The sequence below is a fragment of the Macrotis lagotis genome, chromosome 3, assembly GCF_037893015.1.
Source record: "Macrotis lagotis isolate mMagLag1 chromosome 3, bilby.v1.9.chrom.fasta, whole genome shotgun sequence".
NCBI classification, from domain to species: Eukaryota; Metazoa; Chordata; class Mammalia; order Peramelemorphia; family Peramelidae; genus Macrotis; species Macrotis lagotis.
In genome coordinates this window covers 124,251,197-124,265,961 of record NC_133660.1, presented here as the reverse complement: position 1 = coordinate 124,265,961, position 14,765 = coordinate 124,251,197, and the positions used below count along the sequence as shown (strand labels likewise).

At 38.1% G+C, this 14,765-nt stretch overlaps 2 protein-coding genes across 12 annotated transcripts in view; one reads left to right on the top strand and one right to left on the bottom strand.

The window, feature by feature from the left end:
* Nucleotides 1-7,755, top strand: part of ABCE1 (ATP binding cassette subfamily E member 1) — a 29,607-nt gene extending 21,852 nt beyond the window's left edge. For both annotated transcript variants that reach the window (XM_074229207.1, XM_074229206.1), the window contains exons 12-18: nucleotides 275-334; nucleotides 421-479; nucleotides 617-727; nucleotides 807-949; nucleotides 1,090-1,212; nucleotides 2,418-2,529; nucleotides 3,139-7,755. In XM_074229207.1, coding sequence (XP_074085308.1) covers nucleotides 275-334; nucleotides 421-479; nucleotides 617-727; nucleotides 807-949; nucleotides 1,090-1,212; nucleotides 2,418-2,529; nucleotides 3,139-3,186 — 656 coding nt within the window. In that variant the 3' untranslated portion in view covers nucleotides 3,187-7,755. The remainder of the gene's footprint in view (nucleotides 1-274; nucleotides 335-420; nucleotides 480-616; nucleotides 728-806; nucleotides 950-1,089; nucleotides 1,213-2,417; nucleotides 2,530-3,138) is intronic.
* The window catches only part of ANAPC10 (anaphase promoting complex subunit 10), a 694,704-nt gene that overhangs the window by 198,705 nt on the left and 481,234 nt on the right, over nucleotides 1-14,765 (bottom strand). The gene's annotated exons all lie outside the window — the stretch shown is intronic.

Sequence of the window (14,765 nt, the reverse complement as noted above, 5' to 3'; positions counted from 1 at the left end):
CCCAAAGTTCAACCTGTCAGGAATAATTTTTTAAATTATCAGGATTAACATTGTCATTCTTTCTGATATTTGATTTTTAAATCCTTGAATACAGTACAATCCGAGTGTATATTTTTCTCTAAAACATACAAAAACCCTTACATGTCTGTATTATCATTTTTTTAAAAAAATACCAAATTTCTGACTTGAAATGCTCAGTGTATATTTATTAGAAATTCACTAAATCTTAATTGTCAAAGTTCATATTCATCCTCCTCATTTTCATTTTTGCCAGGTACTGGTAAAACTACATTCATCAGAATGCTTGCTGGCCGACTGAAGCCTGATGAAGGAGGTGATGTTTAAATCTTTTCCATTTAAGCTAGTTTTAGAATTGACCAACAGAACCATTTTTTATTATAGTTACTTTCTATATTTTAGGGGAAGTACCAGTTCTAAATGTCAGCTATAAGCCACAGAAGATTAGTCCCAAATCAACAGTGAGTTAATTTTTTTCTGTGCTGATTAAAGGAAGTCATTAAATATTTACAGATTTGTTTTTTCTTTGCCATCACTATGCTGGGGGCAATAGTTATTAGACTTTAAATGCTGGGTTTTTTCTTCAAAATTAAAACAGGGAAGTGTACGCCAATTACTACATGAGAAGATAAGAGATGCTTATACTCACCCACAATTTGTCACTGATGTAATGAAGCCTTTGCAGATTGAAAACATCATAGATCAAGAGGTACTGAGCCCTGAATTTTTTTTTCCTTTTTTAAACTTTTGTGTTACTATAACCTTTACTAAACTCCTTCTCCACATAGGTGCAGACGTTATCTGGTGGTGAGTTACAGAGAGTTGCTTTAGCTCTTTGTCTGGGCAAACCTGCTGATGTCTATTTAATTGATGAACCATCTGCATACTTGGATTCTGAGCAGCGTCTAATGGCAGCCAGAGTTGTCAAACGGTAAATTGTCTTGCCCATTAGAGTGTGATTCGCGGGTATGTGTGCTCATACACAAAAGTGCTTAACAAAACTTTAAATATGCTTTCCTGGTGCCCCTTCTGAAGCCATATTGAAAACATTTCAAAATCTTTTTGTTTTAGTTTCATTCTCCATGCAAAAAAGACAGCCTTTGTGGTAGAACATGACTTTATAATGGCCACCTATCTAGCAGATCGGGTCATCGTTTTTGATGGCATTCCATCTAAGAACACACTTGCAAACAGGTAAGTTGTTGGATATAAAAGTTAATACAAATTTTAGTAGATGACTAATATAACTTCCCAGAAATTTATAAAACATACCTATCTTCCAGATTCTCTGAATTTTACTATTTTGTTTAAGGAAATGGAAGTACCTAGGGCATATCCAAAAATGATAGACTTAATCCATAGGACCAGGCCTGCAAAGTTCAAGCCACCTGAATAAAATGCTAGAATAATGGGTCTGGAAAATGCCTTTGTTTTTAGAGACCCAGAGTTGAATAAGTTCGTAGAGTAAGTTAGTGATATAGTCAGACCTCCTTAATTCTAACTTAAGTATTCTAGAACATGGACCAGGGTCAAATTTCATCCCTGTCTTTTTATTCCCTATTTAGCTTAATGAATGTTTAGAAAAGTCATTTCTGGAGTAAGAAAATCAATGATTTTCCACAGATTGGAGGGTAGTCTGGTACCTTGATAGTTTAGAACCCTGCTTTTTTTTAAAGCTCTATTGCTTTGATATTTCAAATGTATATTTTCATGTTTAAGAATTAGTTTTCCTTAGAAGGAAATAAATATATTAAAATTAACCCAATTTACAAAACACCTATAGGATTTCTAAAATATTAATATATTATGAGTTAGGGGGCAGCTAGGTGGTTCAATGAATAGAGCATCAGCCCTGGAGTCAGGAGGACCTGAGTTCAAATCTGGCCTCAGACACTTAATAATTACATCATTGGGTGACCTTGGGCAAGTCACTTAACCCCACCCCCCACATTGCCTTGCAAAACCCCAAAAATATATATTATGAGTCAATATGTGGTAGAGAGCTTTTCTTTAAAGATTAAAAAGAGATTTCTTTTTCTGTTTTAAAATAGTTTCTTTCTATTCAGAACAAAGTTAATAATTCTCTTTTGTCTATTGAATCCCCTTTCTCACTTAGAACAAATTGTTGAATTTGAAATTATATAATTTCTAACACTCTGACAAGGCAGTAGTTATATTTTGTATGTCTTTATCTACTTAGATGAAGAACATTGGTCATGATTATATTAAACAGTAATTATATCCAGTTAAAAATCTTAAGTTAGTCATTCTTTACATAGTGTGACTTTAGTAGATATTCTCAATTTTCTTGAATGTAAAAGTTGCAGTTGTATTACAATCAAAATCAGGATTTAGGCATCTTTATTTGTGTAAAATTTTGTCACAATTTTTTTTTCTAGTCCTCAAACCCTTCTGGCTGGTATGAATAAATTTTTGTCTCAGCTTGAAATTACTTTCAGAAGAGATCCAAACAACTACAGGCCAAGAATAAATAAACTTAATTCAATCAAGGTATGTGAAAACATCATCTTGATGACAGTCATTTTTTCCCTTAAATGGAAAAAGAACATTCTTTTCCCTTTAAACATTCTTTATTACTCTATATCATTGACCATTGGGCCTTTAAAGTAGGAGAAACTTAAAGATTTATTGAGTGTTTGTTTTTGTCTTTAAAAGGGAACTTTGGGAAAACTAAATAATTATTCAAGAAAATAAAGTTAGAACTTAATTCCAATGAGTCTAGGATCATAGATCCTGGTTCTTGTTGAATGTACCATGGCAAGTAATTAATATCGATAAATGCATGGTCATTATTGAACTTACTGAAAAAGGCAATACAAGTTTTCCCCAAAAACCACTTAGGCCCTGGTATTTGGATGAACATGGTGTGTGAGCATGGTTAGCTTCCTTGAGGGAAGTATCTGCAGATCTTATTTGTCTCTAGATCCATCACTCTTGTACATTTGTTCAGTAACTGTCGAATTAATATATAATGTAAAACAATCAGAGAGATTCCCAGAAAGAGAATTTGCATCTAAGTTTTAAGCCAGAAACATGAGAAGTGACCAGCAAGTTCATTTGTAGGTATTCATTATTGGATTGTTTTTCTTTTTCCCTTAGGATGTTGAACAAAAGAAGAGTGGAAACTACTTTTTCCTGGATGATTAAGCTGACTAAAAAAATTGATAATACATTTCTACAACTAAATATAATCAGAGTTTTTGGTGTATAAAACTTTAATCAGGTTTTAGAATGCCCCACATAATCTGGAGTTCGAAATATGATTTATTTTATCTAGCGTCAGAAACCAGTAGCGTTGTATATTATTATTATACTTTAAACATCAGGCACTACCACTTTTCTGTATTCATTGACAAAGCCATTCTTAGTGTAAAGTTCTAAGATGAAGACATTTCAAGTTATATGAATTACCTCCAGATTTTCAAAACTTATGGGGAGATTTTCAATATAAGTGTAATTTATTCCTGTACCAAATGCTGACCAGTGTTTCCAATTTTAAAAATCTTTTAAGAACTGTTTTCATGTACAATATGGTTTGCCCATGTATGTCAAGAAATAGAAGCTGCTCTTATTTTAAAAAGCTAGTCAAAGACTCTTAAGGTGAGGATTTGATAAATAAACATCCATCAGAAGTATAGAGCATGTCTTGTCTTCACTGAATATAGTTAATATATCTTTATAACTTCCAGGGAAGAATATTATAAGGGGGGGAGGTAAATGCTGCTAGAAAATAGGTCAGTTTAACAACCTACACATTGTTTACTAAAACTTTCTAGTGAGCTTTTTTAATAATTTGATTTTTATTTATCAAAAAAAATCTTACAAAGTAAAATGATACTGAATCCAAAAGTCAGATGCACATCAACTTTTCTCCTGAGAAAAGTTCTGATCATTTCATGTTTTTTCTTTATGTAAGGCAATCAGGGTTAAGTGACTTGTTCAGGGTCACACAGTAAGTGTCTGTGGATGGATTTGAACTCAGGTCTTCCTGACTCCAAGGCTGGTACTCAGTCCACTGTGCTACCTGTTTGCCTCAGTAATTTCATTTTTAAAACCAAAGTCATATGTTTGCAAATTAATAAATTCATAACTTGAGCTGGGCCTTTGTTGCTCCTTGACAATTCCGTTATCCTACTTTTATCTCATTGCCCACAGCAATTTGCTTCTAACTTACCTCCATGGACTTCCTGCAGTACTTCTGCCCCCAAATCATAAGTGACCCAACCTTCCATTTCACTAATACCGAGGCCCTTTCCTATGAATCTCTTTAGAGGTCCTTCATTTCCAAAAATCCCTCATTATCACCTCCTGACTGCCTTTTGCTAGTGAATGTATTTACTCAGTAAAGCCAATCTTGACTTAACCCTATGGATCCATGCTTCCTTCCTCCTTCAGAAGCTTGTTCATATCACCCTTTCTCTAGTTACATTTTCATCATTGGATTCTTTCCATCTACCAACAAACTAATGCCTTAAAAAAAGACCTTCCCTTCATTCATCTAGTCTTACCATTCTGTCTTCTCCATTTCACTGTTAAATATTAACTTGATCATAAGCATTAGATGAGCTGCTAGACTTTCCCCCTTTTTAAATAAAGTATTAAGCTGCTAAATTACCTGGTGGTATGCCAAGTGCTTGGGAGGCCCCGCCCCAAAAAAACTTCCATTCTAATAGGGGAGAAAACAGGGCAGTGATGACTAAAAAGGCTGTTTTAGTCAGATGGGATGAGGGGAAGCCTGAGATTATGAACTGACAGGCCTTTTCTGGAAGCAGTGATAGTGTTGTTATAGATGTTCCTGGCAGGGGCAGGGAGGGAGGCAACATGTAACACTGAAGTATGCTGGGTGACTGGGATCAACTATATTGAACCAAAAGGGAATACCTTGTTATATTATGAAGGATAATTTTCTATAACTGGGCAGGAATATATTGGGAAATATAAAGGATATGAAAGCAAAAGATAAATTTTAAGGCAGTAATAAAATTTGGGGGGAACATTTAATTACTTTCTCTCCTGTGAGCCCCCCTATAACCAGGGAAGTTTTCTCTAAGACTACCAATAACTAATTTGAATGGCATTTTTTTTTCAAGGCAATGGGGTTAAGTGGCTTGCCCAGGGCCACACAACTAGGTAATTACTATGTGTCTGAGGCTGGGTTTGAACTCAGGTCCTCCTGACTCCAGGGTCAGTGCTCTATCTACTGCACCACCTTGCCACCCCTTGAATGGCATTTCTTAAAATCTTAAACCTTTGCAGTTTGATACTGTTTGCTTATGAGACAGTTGCTCTTCCATCAACATCAGAGGTGTATCCCTCCTTTTCTAATTGTTCATCTCCTGGCTTCTTCTCTTCCCAACCTCTTATTTGGGTATTTGAAAGATTTGTTCTTTGTCTCTCTCTAGAAGAACCTAGATTTGTGGTTACTGGAACTGAATTCCATTCTCAACTCATCTCACTTATCAAGTGTGGTCCTGGACCAGTCTCTTCCCCTGCTGGGCCTTGTTATTCCCAGCTATAAAATAAGAATGGAACTAGATGTGTGATCCTATGGAGATGTCCCATATTTGTATCTCTTCACTCTTCTTAGCTTAAAATTTGTAGTTTGAACTTAATTCAGGACCTCACCACCTCAGACAAGCACTGTCCAAAATTTAACCTCTTAACTTTCTAGAGTTATCCTTTTATCATTGTTTGGTTCAACAAACATTCTCATTTTCATTTTTCTGATATTCATCGCTTCTCAGCTGCCTCTCCTATAGTACAGTAGACTCCATCTCCATCCCATTATTACTAGAATGATCTTTTTTAGGACCAGAGCTTATCTCATCATTGCTCAAAACTATTCAATAGCTTATCGCTTTCCTGCCCAGGAATTGAGCAGCACCCTATTCTTTCCAGCTTTATTTCCATTCCTATATTCCTTTAACATGCCTTACACTCAATTGGCTCTTCTCACTCTCTCCCTCTAGATGCCTTAGACAGCTTTTAAAGGTCAACTCAAAATACCCTTATCCATTTTTTTTTAAAACTTCACATAGTCCTCGCTTTAGGTTCTGATGTGTTTATCAGAGCTCTATATAGTAGCTAGTGAATCTATCCCACACACCACTATCGATCCCATGTGGCCACCTCAGTTAGCCAAGTGCCTAGCATTGTCCTTTACATGCGTATTTAACATTTTTTTATACAGCATGTTTCCATTTTTGTTTTTTTTTAGGGATTATATGGTATTTAATTCATATTAACCCTAAATGATAAATCATACAAGTATCACCATTTTACTAAATAGAAGTGACTACACTTCATGTTATTGATATATGCCTCTTTCAATAAAACCAAGGATTATTCCAATTCACAAAATTTGTAATCGGAGGTAAAAGGGGAAGAAATACGTCTAATGGCATTGAGACAAGTTTGATTCTCATGAAGAATCTAATTTGGACCCCATTTGTAAGCAATTGTAAGAAATATTAAGCAAACCAAGGTTTACCTAAACAAGTGATGTAAAAAAATTGGCAAAGGGATAATAAAATTAACTTTGGGCAAAAAAAGACTTCAAAGGCATTAACAAATTGTGTGCAACTAAAATAAAGCAGTCTATTAGGATCTCTTCTAGAGGATGTGTTATGAGCCTAATTTTACTTTATGTACTGATATGTAATAAAGCTTTTTTAAAAGTTCCATAATTCATACTCTAGCTCTAGTCTCAGTTTTACATTGTTTTCATTTATACTATACACTTGTAAATCTTTCCAAGGTATGAATTATTACAGTGTTTCTCTTAACTTTTTATCACGGTGACAAGCTAGATGCCAATCTGAGACTAATGAAAAAGGAACATGGAAATCAACATACTACCACTGTCCTTGACACTGTTGGGTGGTGATATTTGTCCGTCCTTCTGAAAAAAAGGCCATGACGTCGGGGAGGTAACAAGCACATGAACTGGATTTGAGCAAGGTAATCTGTGCTGAATCACCTGTCTCACAGTCTCACTTTCTTCCTCCCAGTCATCTGGGTCCAGTGGCCTGATAGGAATCAAGATGACTGGAGATGACCCTGGATTCTAGGCAAGAGTTAAATTATTTGCCCAGGGTCACACATCTACTAAGTGTCAAATGTCTGAGGCCAGATTTGAACTCAGGCCCTCTTGACTGAAGTGCTGGCACTTCCCACTGTGCCACCTAGCTGTCCTACACTACTGGAGTCACTGGTACAAAAGCAAAATAGCCTCTGCTCTCCAGAAGCTTACCTCATCATATTGGGACAACATACATGGATAAGTAAGAAGAATGGAGAGCAACAATAATGAGGAAATTCTAGGCCAGCTGCACATAAAGGTTAAGTCATAAACCTGAAGGAAGCTAAGCATTCTGGAGAAGAGACATCCCAAAGGAGGCTCAAATAGAACAGCCACAACTGAGGTTGAGGAGGAAACTAGCATTTAAAGTTTACAGAGTGTTTTACATAGACTGGATCCCACCCACACAGGGAATTTTAAGTACTAGGCTGAGAAATTTGTATTTCGTGACCTGATTAGACCTGTGTATCTGGAATATTTTTTTAACAGCTGTGGAGATACAATAGAGAGGGTAGTCACAACTATAGTTGTACATGAGATTTTCATGTATGTTTGAGGAACAAAGGTTTATTTCAACTTTTTATAAATAAGATTCAGTGAATAGTATTCATTAAATACTATTCATATTTTTTAGAAATGAGGTGGACACTGAAATTATCAATTGTTTCCTATAACTCCAGATTTTCTAATCAATTTTAAAACATGGCAAAATAAAAAGCTAAAATTTTAAGATCACTTTAAAGCACTATGCTTAAGCGATACTGATAAGAGAAATTGAGTCAGCCAGCACTTGCTAAGAGCACTAATTAGTCATAGTTCTAAAATGCTGACACTAATTAAAGGTTAGTACTGGATTGCTAATTTGATAAGAAAAATTTACAGGACAAAACTGCCACCAGGTTTTGAACCCTGCTCCTGATAGTGGTCCCATCTGCATATCCTCCAGTGAGTTTGTCAGCCCAACTAGCCTCAGAATCTCTGTGATGGAGGTATTTAAACGAGGTTTCTTCTGGGACTAGCCTGAACAAAGTTGTGCAGGTTCTTCCTTTTATTTCATATTGATGACCATCTTCTAATTAAACATCTTTTGTCCCTACTTTTGCACACATGGTGCCCGATACTTAGAATTCACTCCATCTCAGGTTCCTTTGCCTTCAATAATGCAGTTCAAAGCCATTTCTTGTATATGACCTTTTCTGATTTCCCCAGGTATTTTTACTGTTCTGTTGCATCTTCACCATACCCTGCCAGGAGAATGTAAGTTCTTTGCAGAGAAACACTGTTACATTATTGTCTTTTGAATGTCCACCATGTTACCCATGATGACCCTAAAGTTGAATTGAATTGAACCCTAAGACAGCATACATTTATTATCTTATAAAAAAAAAGTTTCTCAGCCCTGTAATAAATCACAATACAAAAGGATCTCTTTAGTTCTAAGGCACTGATACAAGCCACTACCAGAAACTGGTTTTGAAAATTAGGGCTATTGGTGGAGCCAAGATGTCAGCGTGAAGGCAGCATTTCCTGAGAACTCCAAAAGCCATCAAGTTATGACTAGCCAAAATTTAGAGGGGTAGAGCCTACAAAAAGACTGAGTGATACATTTCCCAGTCCAAGAAAACTTAGAAGTTCCATGGGAAAGGTGTGGACTGGGAGTTAGAAAAAGCCCTGGTTGCAGTGCAACCCAGGAGTGGATTGAAGGGGTGTGGATAGAATTTGGCTAGACCAGAATGAGTGGAGTAAAGAGCACCAACTGCAGAACCTGCAGTGAGAATAGGGAGAAACTAGCCTGCACCTCCAGAACACAGCCCACTGATGGTAAGGGGGCCAGGGGAGAAGGCAGAAATATCTCTGCTCTCCCTGGGAGCAGGGTTTGTCCACACTCAGATCCAGGTTGCACTTTATGCTTCCATACTAAGATAGCCCAGCAGGGCTCCTCCTTATAACTCCAAGGCAGTGGGTAGTGCTGGGGTCATCTACATATAAAAGCACAGGCAAAAAAGCATAAGACCTTGAGGAATAAAGGTCCCAGTGTCCCCCCAAAATAGCCTCAAAGCTTTGGAATTGCTGTAAATTAGTCTTGGGCAGAGGAAATGAGTAAACAACAGAAAAAGAATCTGACAAAGTATTACCTTAGTCCCATGAAAGATCAAAACACATACTCAGATTATGACAAAATTGAAGTTTCTGTATCCAAAACTTCCAAGTGAAATAGAAGATGGGCTCAGGCTATCGATGAACTCAAAAAAGACTTTGAAAAGCAATTAACGGAAGTGGAGGAAAAATTGGGAGGAGAAATGAGAGCAATGCAGGAAAATCACGAAAACCAAATAAACTTGGTGAAAGAAATACAAAAAATTACTGAAAAAAATAACATGTAAAGAACCACTTTGGGTCAAATGGAAAAAGCAAAACAAGGCAAATGAGAAGAATGCCTTAAAAAGCAGAATTGGCCAGTTGGAAAAGGAGATAAAGTTCTTTCAAGAAAATAACTCCTTCAAAATGCGAAATTGAACTAAAGGAAACTGATGACTTTGCAATAAATCAGGAAGAAATAAAACTCTTCCAATAAAAACCAAAAATTAAAAGAAAATGTGAAATATCTCATTGGAGAAATAACTGACCTCAAAAACAGATCCAGAAGAAATAATGTGAAAATTATTGGACTATCTGAAAGCCATGACCAGGAGAAGGGCCTAGACTTCATTTTTCAAGAAATAATAAAGCAAAATTGCTCTGAGATCGTAGAAGCTGAAAGTAAAGTAGAAATTGAGGGGAATTCACTGGTCACCCACCCCCTGAAAGAGATCACAAAAGAAAATCTTCCAGGAATATTAGCCAAATTCCAAAACTCCCAAATCAAAGAGAAAATTCTAAAAGCTGCCAGAAACAAACATTTCAACTACCGAGGCTCCATAGTCAGGAATACACAGGATCTGGCAGCATCTACATTAGGGACTGGAATACGATATTCCGGAACGCAAAAGATCCTGGTTTACAACCGAGAATCAACCACCCAGCAAAACTGAACATCCTCTTTCAGGGGAAAAGATGAACTTTCAATAAAACAGGGGACTTTCAAACTTTCCTATTGAAACAACCAAAGCGGTAAAAGTTTGATCTCCAAGTACAGGACTCTGGTGAACCACAGAGGGAGTGGAAGAGAGGGACTAAATGAGGAACTTAATGATATTGAACTGTTTGTATTCCTGCATGGGAAGAAGATATTGATAATTGATATGAACTTTCATTTATAAGAGCAGTTAGAAGGAGCATATATAGACATGGCACAGGAAGGAGCAGAATATAATGGTATAATATAGTAAAAAGATGGAGTCTATGGGTGATAAAGGGAAGTACTGGGAGGAAGAAAAATTAGATGAAGAAGCTAAGAAATTTCACATAAGAGTCAAGGAAAAAGCTTTTTAAATGAAGTGGAAGGGGGGGAGGCAAGGGGGGGATGAGTGAGCCTTCATTCACATCAGAGATGGCTCAGAGAGGAAATAACACACACACTTAATAGGGTGAGGAAATCTATCTTAACCTAGAGAAAAATGAGAAGAAAGGGACGAGATAAGGAGGAATAGGGGGAGGGAAGTGGGGATAGGTGATAGAAGAGAGGGAAGATTGAGGGAGAGGGTACTCAGATACAACATACTTTTGGACAGGGCCAGGATGAAAGGAGAGAATAAAATAGATGAGGGTGGGAAGGAATAGAGTGGAGGGAAATACAGCTAGTAATAGTAACTGTGGGGGAAAATATTGAAGCAACTTCTCTGGTGGACTTGTGATAAAGAAAGCAACTCACCCCAGAGACAGAGCCATTGGAATCTGAACACAGTCTGAAGTATTTTTTTTCTCTCTATTTTTGAGGTTTCTCATCTTCAGGGGGAGGGGGTTTATGTTTACTCGTATAACAAAATTATTGTAATAATATAAAATCATGAAATAATCACAATCCAATGAAGTGATTTCAAGTCTACTTTTCAAGAACAAAATTTTTCAAAAAGATAGTGAGTCAAAGCTGCATAAGAACACATGGGAGGTGTGATTTGCTAATCACATTTATCCTTGTCCCTTTGCCTTCCTTTGACTATCCACTAAAGTGGGTATAAGAATAAGTAAAATAAATGCACACTCACTGACTTATTGACTGACACATGATTTAAAATGTTATAAAAAATAGGACTATTAAAAAAAGAAAACAGGGCTATTTATATTTGTAAAAGAATGAATTTTGAAAAACTACCTTTCCAGGCAATTGGAAAATAGTGCAATTTGTCAGGGACAGTGAACAACAGGATCAGTTGGTCAAGGTAGGCATCTCCACTACTATTGCTAATGAATTAGTCATTAGGAAAAAACTTAATAGTTCATTCTTCCCTCCCCACCAAAAAGCAAAAAATAAATTATTCCATTGTTTGAACAAAACTTTAGGGAATGTTTTTTTCTTTAGTTTTAATTTTTTTTATATCACCTACATTTCCTAATGTTGCCTTCCCTCTCCCAGAAAAACTCCCTTATTTAAAAATGGGGGGAGGGGAAGAATTCAACAAAATTCAAGTTTGCTGTGTCTAGTATTCTACACATGGTCTCCCAACCCTGCAAAGAAGTAGAGAAAGTTCTTTCTTAAGCATATCTTTCTTTTGAAGTCAATCTTGGCCATGATCTTTCAACATTTGCTTCATGTTTTGTTGGTTTTTTTCCCCCCCATCTCCATGTTGTAGTTGTTGGGGGGGGGGGGGGGAATTTCCTCCTAGTTCTTCCTAACTTTCCAAGAGTTAGGTAATCCCATGTTTTTGGTTATTCCTTTTTTTTTATTATTACATTCATAGTGTCAGGTTTTTTGCTAAATAAAAGTTTCCCTTGTCCATCTCTTCTGTGGTCTAATCTAGGTTGCAAGCCAAGACTGGGAACCATAGCTCTAATCTTATATCCTGTCCTATTCCATCAGGACAACACAAAAAGGATCTCAGGGGCAGAGAGGCCCTGGAGTCAGGAGGACCTGAGTTCAAATTTGACCTCAGGCACTTAATAATTAACTAGCTGTGTGGCCTTGGGCAAATCACTTATCCCCACAACAATGAACAATTATTGCTACCCATAGTAGAGAAGTACTCTGAAAGTTGATTCCTTTTTTGAGGAAAGTTCCCCTTCCTCCAGAGCAAAACAATTTCACAGAGCACCCAGGAATTCCTTGTGATTTTGAAGTGATAAAAGGAAGTGATAGAAAAGCCTAACTTGTGTAGGGCTAGAGGGTTAGGGTATTTTTCTCCAGGACACCAGACTGCTGCTGTTGGTTGTTCACCTTTCTCTAAGAGGACCAATGACATCAAGGAGGGTAATGTCTTGACTCGCAAATGAATTGGCTTCTAGTGAGGCAGTTGTAAAGTCATCCCCCTCACTCTCTCCTCATTATTGGAATCCAGTGATGGGAAAACTGTCAGGACACCTTGATATGGCACCAGACCTTTGGTGGTGAAGTTCTCCAAATCTTCCAGAGGAACTTGCACCACAAAAATTATTTTAGGGTCATTCCATATCAGCCCTTGACCTACTGGAGAAAAAAAGTAAAAACTAAGATTAGTCCCCTGAAGGGGTCAATTGATCATGGCCAAACTGATAACCAGAAAGTCCAGGCTTTGTTGTGCCACACACCCTGTTGAAAGGAACAAATTTCAGATCTAAACAATGAGATGAATCTGTCTTTTAATGGAAAGAGAACCTTTCTGGGCTTTAGAAGGGAGGAAAGCAGCACCAGGAACATCAGGGAGAATTGTCTAATGCACTACGGCCCACCCACTCACACCTCTTTTTCGGGGAGCCCTCAAACAGGAGACCAGGCCCCACTCCTGTGGGAGTTGTGTAGACACATCCACCTTCCCCTTACTGCCAGAAAGCTAGCCAAGCAGTCCCTGGGCATAAGCTGTCTGTCCCATCACCAATGGGCACAATACTGGGATATGAGGTAACAGGTTTTAGAATTCCAGAAAGCTGAGGGATCCCCAAGGCCATCATTGGGTTCCATTGCTCTGGGACCTGCTTCAGTGCGCCCTGCCAATGGGACCCTGCACCCTTCCAGCTCTGCCAGGCACCCCTCTGCTGTAGTGTTTAGGTGGGCAAACTGGCAGCTGCTCCCTGGGGGAGTTTGCCCATCTGGCACCAAGCAAGCTCTGCTCTCTGACTCTGGCACTTCGTTCCAGGGCAGCTTCACCCTAGGATCTGTATTGTCCCGTGTCTCACCAGTTACTCCCACACTGGCAGCAGGATGGGTGCCAACCACAGGTCTAAAAGAGGCACATGACTCCACATATGGAGCAAAGCAGCCATTTCTGCCAGGGTGAGTTCAGGGGTGTCTGGGGCATGGGACTGAGGTGAGGGAGTAGTCCTCCCTTTAAGTCCCATTGAAACATCTCTAGAACTTCATAGATATGGGATCCCACTCATCCAATCAGCTGTAAGTGGTCCTTCTTATCCCACTTCCAGAATCATCTGGATTCCTTTGAAGTTCACATTCACCCCCACCCCAATAAAAGCCAAGCTCCCCAAAAAGCCTCCTAAATGTCCTGGGACAGTCCCCTGCAGCTCTTCAGCATAACGTGTCAGACTAAATATTCATTACAGACTGTGGTATCAAGGTGAACCTAGCTGGATAAACCAGTTCATGGACCAGGGTCCTACTGTCACTGTTCAAATACAAAAACTCAACCAATTTATCAATTACTTCTAGATAAACCTTTTTTTTTTTTTAAGATTTTTCAAGGCAATAGGGTTAAGTGCTTGCCCAAGGCCACACAGCTAGGTAATATTAAGTATGAAGTCGGATTTGAACCCAGGTACTCCTGACTCCAAGGCTAGTGCTCTATCCTGTTCACCATCTAGCAGCCCCTAGATAAACTTCTTAATGAGTGTATTTAAAAGTCAATCACTTGAAAGGTTACTTTACTGGCCCTCTATCTAGAGGCACCACTAGCTGGTCAATTCAGTTACCTAGGGTCCCTTTCCTGCCCAATCCTAAACAAACCAGCCACACACAGTTAAGTAAAGATCTCCCCAGCCTGTAACCCAGGGGTGCCTCATGCTGGATCGGAACGTCAAAGAGAGAAATACAGGTTTAGTGGAGACTTACAGCAGTTCCAAATTTAAGATCAGTATTAAGCACTACTAGGTTCTGCCATTCTCGTGTCCACATCCTCATTTAACTTCCAGTCAAAATCTATCCCAGGAGTGCCTTGCCTGTCAGCAAGTTGGGTAAAAGGAGAGATGTGATTGAAAAAGTAGGGTATCAGTTTCCAAACTTCCTCCCTAGTGTAAGGTGTGACAATACAGACCAGAGCCATCCAGCATGCAACCCACCTGGGGGTTCTAAATTTGAGTGAAAGAAGAATTTGAATGGAATAGGTACTAGATTTTTTAATTCCATCACTAATAATTTTGTTGGTGTTAATTTTAGTGTTTTTAAAAGCAGTTATTTCAGATGGAACATAGCACACAGAATTTTCAATGTGTGGGGATGCTTTCCATCTGTAGGATGATTAGTATGCATATACCTTTCCATTGTTGTCTGTTGTTTTACTTTGCCCCTTTCTTACTGCTGACCCGCCTTCCCCCACTTTCTAATAAGTTACAAGTCTCATGACTT